The following is a 21,269-nucleotide window of genomic DNA, read 5'->3' as shown; positions in this document are numbered from 1 at the left end:
GGAGAGAAGCTTCTAAAAGGTCAATAATATATCCAAAGGGTATGTAAATATATCCAAAAGGGCATTTCCAATGGGAGAGCCATGCAACCACCCTGGCTGTGTTTGCTCAGAAGGAAGAATCAGCCCATAATACAGGCATGAAGGCCAAGTGCTCAAAATGGCAAATTCTACATTTGTACCTCTGTCCAAATTATTCCTCAGATTGTCGGAGTGTGTGGAGAACGTTTGCATCTCAACACCATGAGCCTCTCCTTTTCTAGAGTCCCTAATGTCATGTGCATATGCACACATCTAGAGCTGCCCACGGAGCACTCATTGGGCAATGAGAGGGATACAGCCAGGGAGGTGAGAGGAAGAGCTGAACTCCATCTCTTCTCAGCTCTGTCACAAGATCCACCTCCCAATTACCTCACAATGCAGCCTTATGCTCTCTGTGGATTGTGATATGAAAGAATATATACACACTGAATGATATTTCAGGGTTTTTTTTCCATTCCTTTCCACAGTCGCTGCTATACTTATAGAAAAGATTTGCCATCTGATAAGGATAATGATGAAGACACTAATAGTGATGGTAGATGTGGCGGGATGGCCATTCAGGCTCTGGGCTGGGAAGCATTAGGAGGGGCCACTGTCCGTAACACGAACTCAGACTACAGACAATCAGAGTCATGATTCAGAGGGATTATTTAACTCATCTTTGCACTCTTATTTGTAGGGGGAACCAAAAGAGGTCATAATCACTCATTGGGGGCCCCTCAGACTCCTGAACCCTGGAGATGGAAAGCATACGTTTGGAAAGCATTAAGGATGAAGGAAAGTCATAGCAACAACATCTAAAGACAATCCTGACTGTTACTCTAAATACACTGAAAACACTGGGTACTTACTAAGCCCTTCTTCAGAAACAATATAAACTCTCATAGCACAGCATTATGGATGCAAGAGCACGCACAGGGCGGAGACATACTATTCCAATGTTGCATTCCCATCCATACAGACCTGGCCCACAGAATGAAAAAGAGAACCAAAAAGGAATGTCACTTCCAGTAGACGGCTTAACAAGCAATCGAATGTGAATTATAATGCGGAGTCTCTAATGGATCTACCACTGGGCAACACAGGTTAAATTCAATTAACTATGCCTTAAGCGGGTTTTTTGTGAATCATTGTACCAGTATTTACTAAGGGTATGAAAATGGGTAATTCATGTATGATACCATCAAGGAGTCACCATTTAAGAGCTGCAAACGAGACAAATATGCATAGCTTATTCCGTCTCGCCATTCAGATATAGGTCAAAATAAAAGAAAAATGACCTGAGAAAATTCAAAGCAGAATTCTTTGGGGAAGAGACAGGGAGACATCAGTAAGGCTGCACAAGAAAGATTCTGCATTTGCAAGGAGTCTTGAAGGATGCATTCAATGTTAAACATTTAGAAATATTCAGTGGGCAATATTGGGGCAGAAAGTTCATTCTAAGCAGTAGGCACAATGTGAGAGAGGTTTGAGATCGGCACAGCCAGAGAAAAGTCCAATTTAGAACATCATGGTGAAGACCTAGAAGTCATAGAAGATCACATTGGGACGGAAGACGGTCAACATACTGTGGGAGCCCTGATGATCAGGCTAAGAAAATAGTATTTCCAGTTTTATAAGTAGTGGGAAGGCATTAAAAGATTTTCCACAGGTGAAAAATCTGACTCCAATCAGTTTTTAGTGAATTTGATTGGTCTGGAGTGGAGAGGCAACCATCATCAACCATCATGGTCGGGGAAATGACAACATACCCTTGGGGGTACAATGAGGACTGGAGTGGGAGCTGGACATAAAGCCAGAATAGAATCAATAAGGCTTGGTGACTGACTCCCCCTGGAAGAGGAGGCAATGATGAAAGGGGAGAAGGTACCATGGATGAGAAAGCACTAAAAAAAAAAAAAAAAAAAAAAAAAAAAACTGTATGTTTCAGAAAATGATGCTACCATTAGCAAAATTTGGGAGTTTTTCTTTCCAAACTTTGGAAAATCTTCTTTAAAGAGAGGACAGGTCTTTTCAAACATACTGACTTTGAAGTGCTGGTAAAATTTGGCATTTGGCTGAGAGGTCTGCTCAGCAGAGCGTGGAAATGAACCGGAAAGGGATCGGGACAGAGCTCTAGAGAAGGGACTTCTGGTTCAGAGATGCACCGAGACCATGGTTTGATTCAAGAGAGAATGTAGATGGAGAAGACAAGATGGAAGTGTGAGAAGTCGCACAAAATGCACAAAGAAAGAAATAAGGCTCAGAAAAAAAGAGATCTGAATGCAGCCACAGAATCCAAGGGAGGCTCCATTCAACAAATGATCTGTTGTGGAGCAAATGTCCCATGTCAGGGCTCGTGCTAGATGCTGGGGATGCAGGGTAGGAAGAACACAGCAGCTCTGCTCCCACAAAGGTCAGAGTTCTCTGAGGAGTGTTGACAAACAGCAGGAACCACCCCAGTGAGTTTGGGATGATGTCAATTAAGACCACGAGGGCCTTGAACCAAATGAACAACTCTAAAAAATAAAGAGGTGATTCAACGCCCAAGGATGAATACCTTTATAGTGGCAGGTGTACTTACAGAAACTTAAACCACTTTTAAGGGAGGTAAGGGCCCATTGAACAAAATATACACTCACCCTCCCATCCTTATTCCCTTCCTTCCCACCCTGTTCTCTCACACACTTTAATCTGCTTGAAATAAGAAGGGAGGCTATTAAGTAAACAAGCACACTCTGCTATGAAATATTGAAAAGCAATATTATCCACATGTTCTAGAAAACCCATGAGGACAAGGAAAACAAAAGGACACACACACACACACACACACACACACACACAAAAGAATAAGAAGGACCATATACTTTATCTTCAAAAGATTCAACCACTATTTATTTGGTCTACGATTCAGCAGAAATCTTGCATATACATTTTATATTACGTGGCTCATTAATTTCCAAACCACCCATAGCCTTATTTTATGAAACTTTGCATAAGCATTGCCCAGAAAAGAAAGTGCAGCAAAGGAAGGGGAGGAGGGTGGGGATTTTTGAATTTTTAACACTTCATCCTATCGTTTGCTTAGTACCTTCTTACATTTAATGGCATAAATAAATAAATAAATAAATAAATAAATAAATAAATAAAATGATGCCCGTGTGAGAGAAAGCTTTTCCCGAGCTACTCAGAACACAGGGACTTTTCCCTGTTACCCGTGTGGAATCACTAATTTCAGTCTGTTTTACCCTTGATAACACAAAATTTAAACCAGAGCCATCACCCCTCCATCAACCACAGTACAAGAATCACGTAGGTTGTTCAGGCCAGTAGGGCTGGTTTGCAAACTCAGGACCTCCCCTGGTGAAATGTGAAACCGGCCCCCATACACGAAGGACGGGGAGACGAAGGACTGACCCTCCAGGCTGGTAGGTGGCAGAGGCAATAAGCAAGGGGACTTGCATCAGAGGCTTGTCGTGGGGGCTGCAAGACAAGTTGATCCCCACCCACACCTGCCAGCAACTTTAAAGTTTATATAGAGGCCTCACGAGGGCTCAGTCGTGTACTCCGCCATCCAGGTGGCCTCAACAACACCTGTCTCTCTCAGCCTGTGTCCTTGAAACCAGTCCCTGCTATGGGGAGCAGAACACACATTCCAAGGGCAAGGGAGGGGGTGAGGAGCCTCCAGTCGCCCAGTCCAGCTGGTGGATCCCACAGTAGTCACGTCCTCTGGACGACCTCCCCTAACACCGATTAAAACACACATGCCTTCCCCTCCCCACTTTCAGCTGCGGACTACATCACATAACATATGCCATCCCTAAGTTAGATGGTACAAATTGAGGACACCGATGAATAATCTTACAGGGTTGTTTTGGTTTTGTGTGTGTGTGTGTTAACTCCAACTTTATTTCTGATTCTCTTTCAAATAAATATACTGCTGAATTATCATCTCCCTCTGTCTCTCCACTGGTAGCAGGATTATGTTTGATTTCATAGCCAGGGAGCAAAATAAAAGGAATAGACAATTTCATGAAAAAAAATATATTCTGGGCAGGCTTTCGATTCAATGTGGAAGCTGATGACAGGGAGGCTAAAAGTGAGCACTACAACTTGTAGGAAACCTTTTCTATTTGCACCTATTTCCAGTGCCTCTATTTCTGGGCTCCGTGGCACTAACAGTGTTTCAACTACAGCCACGCAGAGGTGGGGTTGATCAGCTAACATACTAAGTACATCACCTCCTGAAAGAGAGCAGGGAATAAACTTTTTTTAGCTATATTATAAAGTTTTGGTGACCCAATTCAACCTTGCTTCCATCTTTCCTACTTTTTTCCTCCTGTTTTTCCTTCTGTGTGGTTTTCTCCTTTGTATCTCAGCAAACTGCTTTCCATAGTATTCTGGCTCTGGAGTCCGGTCATAGAATATGCACGTGCACTCGTGCACACGCACACTCACACATACTTTTCTGTAATTCCTGATTTTCCCTCTCTTCTTCGGACATTCCTCTCGGTCCAACCCTCCAGTTAAATTGTGTTTAAATGCTGATTAAATCACTCTATAATCCTCCATCCAAAAGGCATATATATGTAAGGGAAAACCATCATGGACATGTTGGGAGTTCTGCAAATGTTCCACATATTTGAAAAAGAAAAATAAAAGAAGAAGAAGGAGGAGGAGGAGAAGGAAGGAAATCAGGAGCTATTGCTTTATAAACAAGACCTGAAGGTAGAGTTCACATCTTTAAAAGTGACAATCTTTTCTTATCCCAGGCTTAACGAGGACCATCCTATACCTGAGCACAAATAACCCAAGTATTTAAGCACATATTTTGTGGAAATGATATAGACTACACATTCAGGGGACCATTCTCCAATAATATCAACCTTGAAACAGCAACAAGAAGAACACAAAGATGCTCCAAGCTCTCTTCTCTTTACTCTTCTCATATGACAATTCACTCTAAAAACATGCAAACACAATTCAAGAAACGGTGTCAAATCAATTCAAGCCAGAAAACTCTTCCCTTCTGGCCTCACCTTAACCAAGATATAAATCAACATCTTTCTATTCTCCAAAGGAACAATGAACACATGCTGATTTTAAAGATGGCATTATTATTATTTTTTTTACTGTATCATATTCCCCAGATGTGATTTCATCTTTGTTTCCATTTTATCTAACAAATAGAGATTATGGCCACCTGTGGCACTGCAAATAGGCTGGACAGGCTGATTTGATGCCCATCTGGCCAATTAAGGACCTGGCCCAGCCAAAAAGCTGTTATCACGGAGGAGCCGAACAAGGCAAGCCACCCAGTTCCCCAGACTTTCTCTCACTGATGTACCCTCAAGTTCCCACCGCTGCCTTGCCCATCAGTGCAGTTCCTAAAAGAACCGCTAGCCCTCTACCCTATTCCTAGTCACAGGAACAGCAAAGACAGAGACCCTATAAGCTTAACGATTTACTTAGCACTCTACACTTAAAACGCCCCTCTGGGAAAAGTCCAATTTCTTAACGATTATCAGTATCCCTCATAAAATAGATCCTAGACAGACTTGGTTCGTAATGAACTATTGCCATAAGTGAAACCAGAACTAAACATCAGTACAGGTCAAAACTGGGACTTTAAAGGTAATGGTCATATTCTTTTTTTTTTTTTCTCTCTCTCTCTCCCCCACCCCATATAAGGCCAAGACTTTTTCAAAATTTCACGGTCAAAGGCTAGCATCCTCCCACTCACAACGACCTTAACTCCCAGAGGGAAGGCAAGAAAGGACCCATGTCCATTTCCCCACGTCCAGGTCAGAGGGGGCGACTCCAGTTGTCCGAAGTGACTGCATTTCCCTGGATAGAAGCAGGGAGAACGTGGGCATCCCTCTTCCCCCTGCAACTCAAGTCCCAATGTCTCATCCTTTAAGCCCAAACTATGCTACAGCCCTACGTGCGACCCCTCATCTTACGTAACCTGGGAAATGTCCAGCTTTGTATTAGCCTCGCGTCTCCTGCAACCGCCTTCATTCTGATGATTCCTCCCCTCAAAACACTGCCCACGGAAGCCACCTAAAAACACGCCGATGCAACCCAAGGTGCTGCAGGGGTGACGGGGCCGGGGGGAGGCGGGAAGTCTGGGTTTGACCAGGGATCCCACTCAACTCCTCAGAAGACGCCCTTCCCTCGCTTTCGCAGGATACAGGATGCTCTGGGAGCCCGAGGGCTTGCACGAGAGCGCCAGGTCCCTTTGCAAGGCTCTGCCCTGCGTACGAACCAGCTCCGAGGGGCCCCCAAGACCCAGCTGGCGGGGAAAGCGGGCGCACGGTCCTGCCCAGGGGCGCTCCGCCCGCGCGGTGCCGGGGAGGGGAACCGGAGTTTTCAGGAGGGAACGTTCGGGAGCAAGTGGAGGGAGGCGGCCGAGGCTGGCCCTTGGTCCCCGGGTGTCTGGGGACGGCGGCGAGGGGTCTGCATCACCCGGCGGCTGCACTCGCAGCCTCGGGCGCTTTCAGAGAAGGCAAAAGTAGGCGCAGGATCGCAGCCCCCCCCCCCCCGCGGCTTCCACGCGCGCTCCCAGCAGCGCCGCCGCCCGGCCCCGCACCCCGGCCCGCACCCCGCACCCCGCACCCCGGCCCGCCCCGGCAGGCATGCAGCAGGGCAGCAAGCGTCCCCCGGCCCGCGAGGGGCCCCGGCTCGGCGGGCGGGCGAGGGAGGGCAACGGGGCGCCTCTCGCCGGCTCCGGGTCCTACCGCCTGTGGAGCTCGCCTCCTCCAGCTGAGCCGAGATGCTTTCCACCCGCCTCACGTTCATCTTCGGGGACGCGGGCTGCGGGAGCGGGAGCGGGAGCGGGAGCGGGAGCGGGACCAGCTCGGCGGCCCGGAGGCGTCTGTCCACGCGGCTGCCGGCGGAGCGCGCTCGCCCTCGGCCGGGGGCGTCGGTCCGCGGCGCTGGGAGCGCGAGGCGGCGGCGGCGGCGGCGGCGGCGGCGGGCAGGGCGCGCGGGGCGGGGGTGCGGGTGCGGGTGCAGGTGCGGCGGGGGCCGGCGGGGGGCGCGCGGGGCGGCGGGGCCGGCGGGGGGTGCAGGTGCAGGTGCAGGTGCGGCGGGGGACGCCGGGGGGCGCGCGGGGCGGGGGGGGCGGGTGCGGCGGGGCCGGCGGGGGGTGCAGGTGCAGGTGAGGCGGGGACACGCGGGGGGCGCCGGGGGGCGCACGGGGCGGGCTGCGGGTGCGGCGGAGGCCGGCGGGGGGCGCCACGGGGCTCGCGGGCTGCAGGTGCGGCAGAGGGCGCAGGGGCAATGCGGGGCGGGCTGCAGGTGCGCGGGCTCCAGGAGGCGCGCGGGCCGCAGGTGCGGCAGAGGGCGCAGGGGCATGCGGGGCGGGCTGCAGGTGCGGATGCGATGGTGGCTGGCGGGGGGCGCCGGGGGGCGCAGGGGCTGCAGGTGCGGCAGAGGGCGCAGGGGCGCGCGGGGCGGGCTGCAGGTGCGGGGGCGCCGGGGGGCGCGGGGCGGGCTGGCAGCGGGCGCGGGGCACTGCACTCCCCCTCCTCTGGCGCGAGGCGGCGCCGCCCTGTCACCTGCTCCGAGGCACCTGGAAGACACCCCCGGGGGGTGGGCGGGGGGTAGGACGGGTTGGCAGCGGCGCCCCGGGGCCCCTCCTTGCTGGCGCCGGTGGGCAAGGGCAGGTGGCCTCCCCGGGGACCCCCCCCCCCGCCCCGGACAGCTGCACTGCAGGGGGGGCGCGGGGTTAGGCAGGGCCCAAGGGCCCCCGCGGGGAAGCGCAAGGAGATGCCCTTCTCCGTCCCGGGCGCCGCGCCAGGAGCAACTAGAACCCAGGACAAGACACTTGAAGCGAGAACCCGTCACGCGACGACATGGCGAGGTGTTGGGAGGCGCTGGCTGCACGCTCAGGTGTGCGGGCTCGCGGCCTGGACGAAGGATGCAACCTGGGCTGGGGCGCTGGGGCGCCGGGGGGCCTCTGGGACAAGCTTCCCCAGGAAGGCATCCCTCACCACCCGCACGCACGGGCAGTGCATTCGTCAAGTAGGTCACCTGCCCTCTTAAGCAAACCAAGGCTGGGAATGTTTGGGAAGATAAAGACCAACAAAGCACTCGTGACCATGGTTACTACTTGAAAAAAGCAAAATTAAAATGCTCACTACTGTGCTGCCAAGGGTCGAGTGCATGGAGCTTCTTTGGCGAAGAAAGGTCAAGTTGACCAGTTCTCTCTGCAAAACGAATTCAAATTCCCGCTGGGTTGAAGCCATTTCAAAATGTTTGCAAAACCATCCACTTTCCCTGTATACACTCTCTCTGCCCCTCACAGACACACAGTGTCCCCAGATGAAATCCTGCCCCTTATTCCAAGGTCTCAACTGACATGTTCTTGCCCTACCCCCAATCCCAGGAGTGAGGCACTTGGCTGTCCTGTGAGGCCTCTCTTCTTTTGGTTCCTGCTTCAGGGGATTGATGCTAACACCACCAACGCTTGGGGGCAAATCCCAGTTCCACTAATTTTGTGATTTGGTGCAAATTATTTACATCAGCGGTAACAATGGGATAACGATGGTACCTATTTGACTAGTTTGTTGTGAAGATTTAAGGTAATTGATAGGTGTAAAGGGCTTAGGGCTGTGCCTGGCTTGCAATCCCTAATCCTAAAGCAACTCTTTCCAGAGAGCACTCTCACAACTTTTACTGTTACATGATCACTAACACCTTCCCAGCTCGACATTCCATCATTTTCCATCCCATAACATCTAATGCAACCTTTGGGTATTGATTGGAGTCCAGAAGCCTGGGCAAGAATCCCAGTTCCTACTGTTACTAGCTGTGTGTCCAAGAGCTAATAACCTCCCTTTCTTATATCTAAAACATAAAATAATAATAATAATAATGTCTACTTCAGTTAACTGTTGAACTGCTTAAATGGAGCAGCATATGTAAAGTCTTTAGGATGGTTCCTGGCACAGAAGAAAAACTCAGTAAGAGCTACCGTCATTATTATCAACATCATGATAGTTAGCAGTCATCGTTATATTTAGTTGGAATGACTCAAGGAAGAGAAGGCATCCCTGCATTTCCTTCAACAGGTCTACCCAACCTTCCTTCACAGTGTGGGAAGGAATATACAACTCTTCTTCCATCTACAAAATACACAGAACATTTTGTTGGGCCAACTCTCTTCTCAAATCTTATCCAACGAGCATCTGTCTGTTTTGATCCTATGAAGTGTCTTTCCCTGGACTAGTTGTAAAGAAGGCAACAAAGTCCGCTGAGGTGGACGCGGTGCTCAATAAGTTTCTAATATATTGTTTCTAAAATATTCCTGTGGGAACCTGGCTACCGTGACACTCATTTCCAGAACCTCTTCACACAAATCCTCAGTCACTGCGGGATATCACAGGGAGAGCCATCTTTTTGTTGCCACTTTTACTGTCATCTCTAATATTTGGGACTGAAGGGCCAGGATGGCTGCCTTGCTTGTGTAGCTCCTTACTGGCACTCTGGATGTCTCCCATGGTGATAGGGGAGAGATGCAGATGCCACAGCACGTTGTGCCATCCTGTTGCTCCTAGAAGTGATGGCAATCCTCGCCTCTGCCCCACTCTGGGCCCCCAAGAGGTCTGCGCAAAGATTTCTACCTTTCCTATAACTTTAGACTAACTACTCTTCCTGTAACATGGATGCATATTGCTCCCCCCCAGAGGAACCATATTCTAAAAACTTCAGAGAACAGTAAACTCATTATGGGCCAGCCTTTAATCTCAGATCTTATAAACATCATTTCATTTCATCTTTACAAAACACTACAAAGTAAGCACTGTTATTATCCTTATTTAACTAGTGAGGAAATTATGATTCATAGAGGTGAACTGGTTTGCCAATTTAACACCAACAGCAATCATGATCTCTGGGATTTGAACCCACCAGCCCCCCTCAAGAGCCCTCAGATTTAATTACTACCCAGTAACACCACCATGAACTAGGATTCGGATGCTCTGGGCTCTGACATTTCCCAGCTCTGTGTCCTTCAGAAAATTACTGATCATTCCTAAGCTTCGGTTCCTCATCTGTTAAAAGGGGAATTTCTGCCTCACAAGGTCATTGTCAGGATCAAGTCAGATAATGAAAGTGAAAGCTATATATAAACCATGAAATGTTGTGGAAGCATCTAGGATTACTTTCATTATAGTTCTGATCTTTCATCGCCTATGTTATTGCCTGGTCTTTTCTAAAAGCCCCCCTTTTAAAGCACGATTGCTTCTTGTGTACCAGGACTCAGACAATAACGATAATAGCAAAACTTTACACATCTGATATTTATTGAAGTGTTTCCTAGGCGGGTTCTGTGTGAAAAACTCTACTTCATTATATCACTCAATACTCAGAAGAATTGCTGTATGGAGCTACTTTTTGCCATGATTTTAAAAATATATTTATTTATTTATTTACTTGCTTATTCATGAGAGACACACAGAGAGAGGCAGAGACACGGGCAGAGGGAGAGCCTCTCCGTGGGGTCCCCAGGAGGTGGGGTCCCCAGGATCCCAGGATCATGCCCTGAGCCAAAGGCAGATGCTCTACTGCTGAGCCACCCAGGTGCCCCCTGCCCTGATTTTAAAATAAGACTCAGAGAAGTTAAGTAGCCCACGATCCACCAGCTGTGAAGAGGTGCTGCTGAGATGTGAAACCGCATCCATGCAATGATAAGACTGGAGCTTTTAGTTTCTACCCAGTGGTTCTCCAACTTTATCATATGGAAAAATCACTTAAAGAATTGGTTTGAAAGCATCTGTGCTCCAGCCTCCACAATGGATTCACTGAGTTTGAGAGAGAGGTCTTGAAATCTAATTTTTTTTAAATTAATAGACTATATTTTACAGCAGTTTTAGGTTTACAGAGTTCCCCATACCCCTTTGCTACTCTCTCTCCCCATCCCCTGCCCAGCTTCCCCTATTTTAATATCTTACATTAAGATAGTACATTTGTTACAATTTATGGACCAATGTCACATTATTGTCAAGTAAGGTCCGTAATTTTTTTAAGGTTTTATTTATTCATGACAGATGCAGAGAGAGAGCCAGAGACACAGAGAGAGGGAGAAGCAGGCTCCATGCAGGGAGCTCGATGTGGGACTCGATCCTGGGACTCCAGGATCACGCCCTGAGCCGAGGGCAGACTCTCAACCACTGAGCCACCCAGGAGTCCCTAAAGTCCATAATTTAGGTAGTACTGATGGCCTTATAAGAAGAGAGATCGCTCAGAAGAAAGGCCATGTGAGGACAAAGCAACCATTTACAAGTCAGTAAGAGGGAGCCCTCACCGGAAGTCAAATCCTGCTGGAAACTTGATCTTGAGTCTGCCAGTCTCCAGAACTGTGAGAATATAAATTTCCATTTTCAAGCCGTGCAAGTCTGTGTTATTTTGTTATGGCAGCCCAAGCCGACTAACACACATTTGAAGACCATACTCTGAGAAATCACCACTCTGCACCAGAAGTGTGTGGTCGGCCATCCAGCAACACCTGTGTCATCTGGGAGCTCATCAGAAATTCAGCCCTGCCCCAGACCTTGGGGATCCCTGGGTGGCACAGCGGTTTGGCGCCTGCCTTTGGCCCAGGGCACGATCCTGGGGACCCGGGATCGAATCCCACGTCGGGCTCCCGGTGCATGGAGCCTGCTTCTCCCTCTGCCTGTGTCTCTGCCTCTCTCTCTCTCTGTGACTATCATAAATAAATAAATAAATTAATTAATTAATTAATTAATTAATTAATTAATTAAAAAAAAAAAAAGAAAGAAAGAAATTCAGCCCTGCCCCAGACCTCCTGAATCAAGTTTCCTCATTTTGAAACATCCTCAAGTGGTTCCCGGTACGCAGATTAAAATGCGAGAGGCTCCCCTCACTAAGACACTGTTGTAGTTTACTTGGGCTCCTTGGAGGCCATCAGAGCTCATTGGGCATGAGAGAGGAGGCTAGTGTTAAAATCACAACCAATTCAATTCACTGCATCCCCCACTGCCACCAGTGAGACAACCCTGCTGAACTTTTTGCGGGCCCCTATTCAAGAGGATAGAATTGTTTATTGCCTGGTTAGGTTTCAAGCAGCAACTGTCCTCAACCTTGACCATCTGACTACACCTGCAAATGTATTTGCAGTTCTTGATCTCTCAGTATTGTAATAATCGAGGAAAATCAGCTGCTCTGAGATCCTCACATTCAAAGGTATATTAACAGGCCACGATAAGACAAAAACGAGGTGAACATTTTAGGGCAGGAAGGCGAATTCCGACCTTCCTGTAGAACTTCTATGTTCACCGGCGGATTTGGTCTTCACCACCCTGAAAAGTAGGCAACACAGATTTCATTATCCCCACTTCGCAGATGAAGAAACGAAAGTCAATGGGAAAGTCAGGGACTGACTTGAATTTTCACAAGGAGCATGGGATGCAGCAGGACACAGACTTTCATCATCTGACATCTTTCAGCTCTCGGTGCCATAAGCCTTGCCAAGTTTATATAAGCTGGATTACTGCCAAACCAACTGCAGTTCTCTAAGCACCAACATTCAGATGTGCCTTGCCGCTTCGTCATGCAGGGTAAGTCCATATTATAAATGTAAAGTTATTATATCGTTTAGCCACATTTCCCCAGACTTGTGGACTTCAGGAAATCCACCGGCTCCATTCTCTATGTGGCGGGAGACATGATTAGGGGATTTGCTTCACAGCAGAGATTTAGTTTAGCCAGACAGCTTGCAACAACTTACAGTATCATCCATGAAGTCGATGCTGAAAAGGCTTTACCTACATCCCGTATCTCCAGGTTCCGTATTGGAACTATATGTTCTAATTGGGTGAGAGGCTTGCTAAATTCCAAGCCACCTGATGCCTTTTATCCTTGTATTTTAATTGCTCACCACCGTACTGCATTTAGATGGAAAATAGGTCCTTGGGGAGGAAAAAATCTGCCAGTGTATCTACTGGCGCGGGTTGAATGCAACGGTCCACAAATAACTTTTTTTGTAACTAAATAAATGTGCTTCTAGAGTGTTCTTTTTAATCAAAAGTTGGGGAGGGCTGAAAACTAAATTTCATTCTAAGTCGCTTTTCTTCAAATATTTGATTCAAATAGATGAAGTTCTTTTTAAGAAACAGGATAAATTTGCATTTCTTTGTGTATGTGTGTATATACAAAATACTACATTATACGGCTGATAAGGAAGTTATTTAACTTAGTATATTTAGGATTTTCCAATAAACATTCTGGGGAAATATGGTCAATTCGTTTTGTTTTAAAAAATGTGTTCACAAAATTAAAGTTCTTTATATAAATTAGCAAGGTTGTAGGGAAAACAAGAAGCTTTTTTTCAGATTAAGGTAAAAAAAAAAAAAATGCCACAGCTCTCAGCCTGGGTAATTCAAAACTAGGTTGACAATCTGTCAGAGCTGAACAGTGAAACTGTCACATGCACACTTGTCAAAATAAATGAAGTATTTGATGTTCAAGTTCAGGTGTTAGTTAACCTGTCAACAAATGGACAAAAGAGAGGAAAGAAGACCTTCAAAGTCTCAGCCATTGGGTTTTCCAAAGCCCAGACTCCTTCAGATGGGTGATGATAGCAAATGGTATCAAAGAATGAAAACCCAACTATGCTGGAATGGTGAGTGCCCATAGAACATGCACTTGCAGATTTGGGGAGAGTCTGGGGAAATGCAACGAAAGGTGCATCCTTAGTCATGGAAGGAGACTCAGCCGTTGACGAGAATTTGGGGCACCGGTGGGGGACATGGGCATAAAGACATAAGATCATGTGGTGGCGAGACTATTGGATAACAAGGTGGTCTGACATGACAAGTCATTTTTATTTCCCATATTGATTTTTGGCATGGATGTAAATTTTATCCACAGTGACTGGAACACCTATCAAAATATTCTCTTTCATTCATTCATATGTAACCAAGGTCTGGTGAAACAGAACTCATAAATTACTTGAAAGATCTGTTTTTCCATCTTGGAAAGGGAATCCTTGGGTAAGTCAGACAGTATGATGCATACATAGCAACAGGATTACACTGGGAAAACGCTGGTAGTCAATTAACTTCGATATTATCAAATCCAGTGTTCTTGGTAGATAAAAGTTTGGCACAATAAAACAGCATAGAGTGGTCAGACTGTCAGAGATGCACGAGTGAATGGGTGTGTTTCATTATTTCTGAACCTTGGTTTCTTCATGAATAAAGGACCTGTGCTCATCAACCAAATCTCAACAGCGTCTATTCGTCACTTGGCTTGCATCAAGCCCGGCACTGTGTGATATGCAGAGGAGATCATGAAGGAAAGAGAATTCCTGCCCTCAACGAGCTGACAGTCTAGAGGTGGATCCATACAGGTTAGCAAGTGACTGTGGGAGAAGGATGAATGCTTACCTAGCCCTGACTGCGTGCTTTGTATGTTAGTGTTAACGTATCCAATTCACACAGCCCCGTAAGAGCACCAATGCTAGTTTTGCCATACAAAATCCTGCCCTAAACCTAGCAGCTCACCCTAACAATCACTTGGTTAGCCACAGCTCTGTGGTCTGCCCACTTAGACAGTGCTCAGCTGGGTCGACTCACGCATCTGTGGTCAGCGAGCAGCGACATCGTTAACTCACGTGTCATGCAGTTGGAGTAGTGGGGACAGCTCAACATCCCCATTGTATTGAGGGGCCCCCCTCATCATCCAGCAGACTGACCCGAACTTCTTCATTTGGTGATATTGCAGAGTTTTTAAGACCAGCAATGGAAAGCAGGTGACACTGTACAACACTTCCCAAGCCTCTGCTTGGTACCCATTTGCTACCATTGTCTTGTTGGCCAGAGTAGGTCACAAGGCCAGCCCAGATTCAAGGAGGGAAGCAAAAGGTTGCCTTTGATGGAGGAAATCATAAAGTTGTATTATAAAAAGGTTTTATACAGGGAGAGGAAGAATATGTGGCCAATTTCTTACCTACTCTAGGGACGTATGAATAATATCTCTGTGGGGCATAGAGAGTTTAAGTGATCACAGCTCATCAAGCCAGAGGAAGGGCCAGGGTTCCAACCGGGCAGTCTGGCTCCATAGCCAGTAGGTGTGTCCCCTACACTATAGTACAAGTGCCACACAGGGCTGACTCATGTGCTGGGGAAGATGTAGGAAGAGCCCCTAACTTAATTTTGGGTATTAGAGAAGCTTTCACAGAAGAACCAACATCAAATCCAAATCCTAATGGGCAAGGATGAATTAATCATCTGAAAAGGAAGAAAGGACAGGAACACCCCACATAGGCAAAGTACTAGAGAGCACTAGTTAATTGATTGAGACAGTTAATTGTACATCCAGAGAATTGCAAGTAGTTCCCTGGGCTGGAGCATAGGGAGCCAATTCCTGTGGCGGGAGAGGAGAACTTCGGCCGTGCTGTAAATGTATTAAGACCAAAGGTGTAGACTTTTATCAGAGACATAAGCAGCCCCTTGAAAGGTTCAGTCTAGGGATTCATAGGTTCAGATTCTGCTTTCGATTCTTTTCCATGGCACCTATGAGGAGTAAGGATCAGAATCAGGTAATATTTCATGCAGGGAAATTATTTGCAAGGGTCCTGCAGTGACCAAACAGGATAGTACCTGAACTAAGAGAGACACAGTGGGGATGGGGAAAAAAAAAAAAGACATATTGGAAAAATGTTTAAAAGTGAATATATTGACTAGTAAATGTTGTGATAAAGGGGTCTTGATTACATCCAGGTTTTGGCTTAGATGCTGCTTGGAGATGATGGTACCATGACCTGAACTGGGGAAGTCACTGAGTGAAGGCATTTCAGGGAAAGAAATGATATCTTTTGATTTACATGTGTTAAATCTGAGACACCTACAGGAAGGAGTATGTCTAAATGAATATATTCAACTATGAGGCAGGAATGAGCCTAGAATTCCAGAGGGACTGGATTGGAGGAATAGATATAAGGGTCATCTGAATATGGGAAATATTATCCAAGGAGAATATGTGGAATAATATGAGTAACATTTAGCATTTGTTAGGCATTTGTTCTGTACTGAGAACAGGTTTAAAATACTTTACATTATTTGACAAATTTAATTCCCACAACCATCCTAGGAGGTAATACTGTTTTACACCCATTTTACAGATAAGGAAATTAAGGCACACAGTTCAAGGAGTTAGAGCCAGCATTCAAGCCTGAGCAATCTGGCCCATGCTCTGAAGTTACACCCCTCCTGTTTGCAAAATAAGGGAAGATTCCAGTGCAAAACCCTGCACAATACAAATACTATTAAACTGTGGTAAATATAACGCAAAAATCCAAACTTGAAATATAGAGGTTCATAACAAAGTAGGGTCATGTCACTAGGAGGTAGATGGGAAAAATACATGTCTCAATCATAATGCACAATCATATACACACAAAAGTTCATCACTAAAAGAGAGTGAAAATGATATCAACCGATGGTCCACAAAACTGGGAAAGTCCCCTCAAAAATCACAAGGTGCAGGCTAGGGGAGGGAGTGTATTCTAACTCCATCTCGCCCTGCCCCATCGATGGCCCCTTTTGTAGAAGATGATGATCACATTATCCTGCCCTATTGCAGAACCAGAACTCAGCGCAGGATCGGAGCCAATTTTCAAATGCATTTTATCAGAATTCTGGCCAGCCTTGTACCATGGAAACCAAGGGAGGAGAATTTTCCAGGGAGACCGTGGTTACAGTAACAGGAGGTAACAGGATGTCAAGTACACAGAGGCCTAAAATAACTTACCCATTGTATTTAGGAGCAAAGAGATTATGAGAAACCTTCTTAAAATGATTAGCAAGCAACTCTGCGTATTTAAGATTGCTCTTTGAATAGTAACATTTGCAGACAACAGTTACATATACTTGGTATTTCTGGATAGTAATAAGAGGTATCATTTTTGGGTGCCTTTCATATGCAAAATTCTGGAATTGACACTTTTTATTATTGTCTAGCACCTACCTACAAGGTAGCAGATCTCCTTTTTTTTGATTTTAAAGATTTTATTTATTTATTCATGAGAGACACAGAGAGAGAGGCAGAGACACAGGCAGAGGGAGAAGCAGGGTCCCTGCAGGGAACCCGACATGAGACTCGATCCCAGGACCCCCGGGTTATGCCCTGAGCTGAAAGCAGGCGCTCAACTGCTAAGCCACCCAGGCGTCCCTAGCAGGTAACCTTTTGACAAGTGAGGATACCCACATTCAGAGCAGGGACCTGAGATCACAAGTCTGATCATTGGCAGAGCCAACATGCAGAGTCAGAAATCACCAAATTCACAGACCTTGGTTTTGTGTGTGTTTTTTTTAATTCTTTATATTGCACATGCAGTCTCCACTGAGTTCCTATGACAAAAGAGGGTAGGATGGTCATAAATGGTAATCAGCTAGTTCAAGGATCTCCTCATAATCAGTTGTTCCAACTTCACCTCCACCATTTTAACTGGCATTTCTAAACCATAGCAGTTCAAGCAACCTCTGGCTTCACTTGTAGAGATATTTTAATAAATAATAAAAGGGCCAGAAGCCAAAAACAAGTTGAGGAGAAAGAAAGGGTATTGATTGATGTCTTATCTCCTTGGTTCTGGGGAAGGGAGTTGGGTGGCAGTAGGCAGTGCCCCTTGCTTGTAATTTCTGAGCCAGGGAAGTTACTGAAACCAGCATTTGATGATGGGGCCAGTTCAGCAGTCCAAATCTCCATTTTATCTACTCAGAGTGGGCAGAAGTCATTATAAAGGTAAATCGGGGACTGAGAAAAACCTCCAAAGAGGAGTTTTGCTTGGACTTTGGTAAGTGGAATCTGGATTTTTTTCAGATGTGAACATCCCGTGACTTGGCTCCTTTCTATCCAGTTCATACGCTCTTAGGATTCGGCATTTTGATAGCATTTAAAGGGCGAGGGGTCTGTAGTGACTGAGAGATAACCCGTAACATGGAGCATTCCTTCTTGAATATCAGCATTTTTTAATACTTTTTAAGACATTGCAAAACCATGGTTGGGAAAAAAACCTAATGAGTTTCATCTTAATATTGAAAGATAAAGATTAAAAACCATCCTTTGCTGAGCAGTGATGTAGCAGGCAATTTTGCAAACATCATATATATATATATGTATATATATATATATATACATATAATATGCATTGTAAATTATCTAATTTAATACTTACAGGAGGAAGGTGCTACCATTTTACAGAAGAACACAATGAGGGAAAGAGAAATGAAGTATCTTACCAATGCGACTGGCTCCATGGAGCAGTGGATAGTCTGGAATTACAGCTAAGCTGATAAATAGAAATGAGTCCAAAAAGAAAAGTCTAAAAATTATTAATAAAGCCTATCAGGTCAAGAATAATCACAATATGAAAGGCCACTAGTCTTGAAAACAAACCTCCATGGGAAGCAGAGAAAGTGGGACCAGTCAGGAAAGCATCTCTGACCCTGGGTCTGGGTGAGCTGGGTTTTTACATCAGCCAATGGTATTTGTCTTTCAGTCTTTTTTCTTCGACCATGAGTTTTCCCATCTGTAAGATGGGAGTAGCCATGCTTCTCAGCAATGAAATGGGGTTTAAATGTGATGGTGTGTGGAAAAGACCTTAGTAATTTGCATATCTTTATCTGTTAGATCTTTGAACAATTGGGAATGATCCATCTGTCCAATGAATTAAAGGCCCACAGGGCCTTACAGTAAGTATCATCAAAAGAATAATGCTAATGAGACAATTTGTGATGCTAGGTGAGCAGGAGAACATTCTTTTTTTAATTAATAGAGATTTAGCTAATGGCACATCATCAAGGATCAATAACGAAGCAGATGGTAAAAGTAAAACATAATCATTGTTTTTGGTAACCCTCCCCCCAAATGCAATGGTTTTAGATTGTTCAAAATGAGTACACACCATGCTTGGGATTAAGGGTCATTTTCAAATAATGAACAGCAGTGCATAAAATCATAATAGAGCCGAAAAGCCTGATGTGAGCATTCTAACAGGAAAAGGTGCTTTGTGAGTGCAAAGTTCCTGCCTGCCCCATGGAAAGTCGGACAGCTACCCTCCCTGTTTTGCCCCAAGTTCCTTTTCTCTCAAAGCATTTTATTCATTTCCTATTCAGGACTTATCACAAATTTTCAATAAGACTTTTTGTGCATTTAGTTGTTTAATGACCATCTCCCAACACACGCACACGTGCCAGACACACACCTGGAGTCTCTAAGAGGACTGGAATCCCATTTGGGTTTTGGACAAATGGAATATCCAATGCCAGCCTGAGTGCCTAAGGAAACATAAGCAAGCACTCAAAAAAAAAAAAAAATCTGTTGAATGAAAGGCCAAATGAGTCTCTGTTGTTTCTGGGTTACCCTTTCTGCTACTCCTCAAGGCACAAAGCACAGAGAGGACACTTCTTTGTTTTCACACAGTAGAAGGATCACACCTTTGTAAGCTTTACCCTGAGCATTATTGCTCTGATATGCATACTACCTGTGTGTGTCACAGGGAGGGGGTTTGCAGAAAGCTGATTTGGAGCTATTCTGGGAAGAGAAAGGAGTCTTATTAGAGGGTCCAGATCTCACTGCTCCTGTTGAGGCATGCCCAACTCAACCTCTAGGTGCAAGTGACTTTCTCCAACACCACACGAAGTTTTGGGGTTCCCCTGGCTCTTAGTGCAGACTGTCCTCTCTGAGGAGCCACTGATGGCTCCTCTCTTTCCCCAGAGGCTGCCCAGTTGGTTTAGATGCAGACCTAAAAGGTCCCATTTGCAAGCCCAGACGGGTGAAGTTCTGAACGTGAATCTGGCCTTGAACTCATGAGCAATGCCCACAACAAGTCCTCTCAATCTCCCGGACACACGCTGGTATGCAGCACTACCTTCATGGCACATTCCAGGACCTGATGGCTCATATTCTCCTTCTACTGTCCCTTCCTCTGGGGCCCCAACCCAGAACATACCTTATATCCCTGCCCTTATTATCCTCTGGTTTCTAACATTGAAATCTGATGGATGATCGAGAAGGTTCTCATCTCGCCTGGCCCAAATTATGAGCAGCAGGAATGTCAGATCCCTGTCCCTTGGGGAAAGAATAGATATTTTCTTTTTCCTTCTGAAGCACAAACTATATTCTCAGTGTTCTCTGTAATTGGATGATAATGAAAAAATGTTTGCATTATCTACTGGGGAAAGTCAAAGCCCCACCCTCCTCCCGATAGGCCACATGATTCCATGATGCCCTGAAGAAAAAGCTAGCTGCAAGTTCTAACATGCTTCCCACATTCCATCTACCTCTCAGATAGAGGGAATTATCACCTGGATTTATAAAAAGATCAGATCCTCGGAATTAAATGCAACTCTATTTCTTGGGAGGTAGTCCCATCTCAGGAATACTTGGAAAAAGAGAATGAATGAACAACTAACACCCAGATTATGATTTCCCAGATCTTACTATTTGCCTGGCATTATATAGCAACCCATTCTAAGGACTCTCCTTGGCATGCCAAGTGCTAACTCAAGGCCCCGCTTCCCTGTGTCCCATTAGACGAGATCATGTAGATTTTCTGGCAACTTTCTTGGGGACCTGAGCTGAAGCTTTGTTGGCTGAGGCACAAGCTTGCCTCATCCTGACCTTTCTCCCTTCTTCCCTGGTTCTGTACTTCCTGGGGATAAGTTCATCTGGGTGGTGATGACCAGTTTTAAAACCTAGGAAAATATCCCATCAACAAACAAGTAAGATTAACAGGTATCAATCAAGGTGATACCATTGCGAGAGGTCAAAATCTAGTTGGATCTTCAAAATGGCAACATAAAGCCCTTTGTAATTATTTTAGTCCTGGCCATTATTAAAAATAAATCAACCTCAGGGCTCCTGGATGGCTCAGCTGGTTAAGCATCCAACTCTTGATTTCGACTCAGGTCATGATCTCAGGGTCGTGAGATTGAGCCCCACATGGGGCTCTGTGCTGAGCATGGAGCCCATTTAAGGTTCTCTCTCTATCTAATAAGAAAAAAAATCAACCTCATTGTTGTACACACACGCATACACACTATATATATAGTCTATACGTATAGTATTAAAGGAATTGCCTTTATTAACATTCTTTTACTCTGATCCATCTAGTATATTTATTTTTAATTTCACTCACAATACTGTCTTTCCTCCCCGGAAGCATACTGACTTGTAATTAAGAAATTATAATAAGAAAGTTCAGCAAATAAAGCTGTAAAGAT

The 21,269-nt window shown here is 45.7% G+C and overlaps 1 protein-coding gene and 1 long non-coding RNA gene across 4 annotated transcripts in view; one reads left to right on the top strand and one right to left on the bottom strand.

Annotated features, from left to right (window-relative positions):
* The window catches only part of KCNIP4 (potassium voltage-gated channel interacting protein 4), a 1,117,936-nt gene extending 1,110,980 nt beyond the window's left edge, over positions 1–6,956 (bottom strand). For both annotated transcript variants that reach the window (XM_077881061.1, XM_077881097.1), the window contains exon 1: positions 6,759–6,956. In XM_077881061.1, coding sequence (XP_077737187.1) covers positions 6,759–6,819 — 61 coding nt within the window. In that variant the 5' untranslated portion in view covers positions 6,820–6,956. The remainder of the gene's footprint in view (positions 1–6,758) is intronic.
* Positions 6,957–12,212: 5,256 nt separating this feature from the next.
* On the top strand, positions 12,213–18,415 carry LOC144291298 (uncharacterized). 2 transcript variants are annotated; one of them, XR_013358610.1, is made up of 4 exons: positions 12,213–12,602; positions 13,518–13,666; positions 14,247–14,395; positions 18,223–18,415. It is a non-coding gene; the product is annotated as an uncharacterized LOC144291298 (long non-coding RNA). The 2 variants fall into 2 exon arrangements; XR_013358615.1 differs by lacking the exon at positions 13,518–13,666 and having other exon boundaries at positions 12,220–12,602.
* Positions 18,416–21,269: the final 2,854 nt, after the last annotated feature.

Source organism: Canis aureus, chromosome 2 (genome assembly GCF_053574225.1).
Source record: "Canis aureus isolate CA01 chromosome 2, VMU_Caureus_v.1.0, whole genome shotgun sequence".
Classification (NCBI taxonomy): Eukaryota; Metazoa; Chordata; class Mammalia; order Carnivora; family Canidae; genus Canis; species Canis aureus.
Note: the sequence above shows the minus strand (reverse complement) of the source record. Positions and strands in the feature narration are given on the sequence as shown.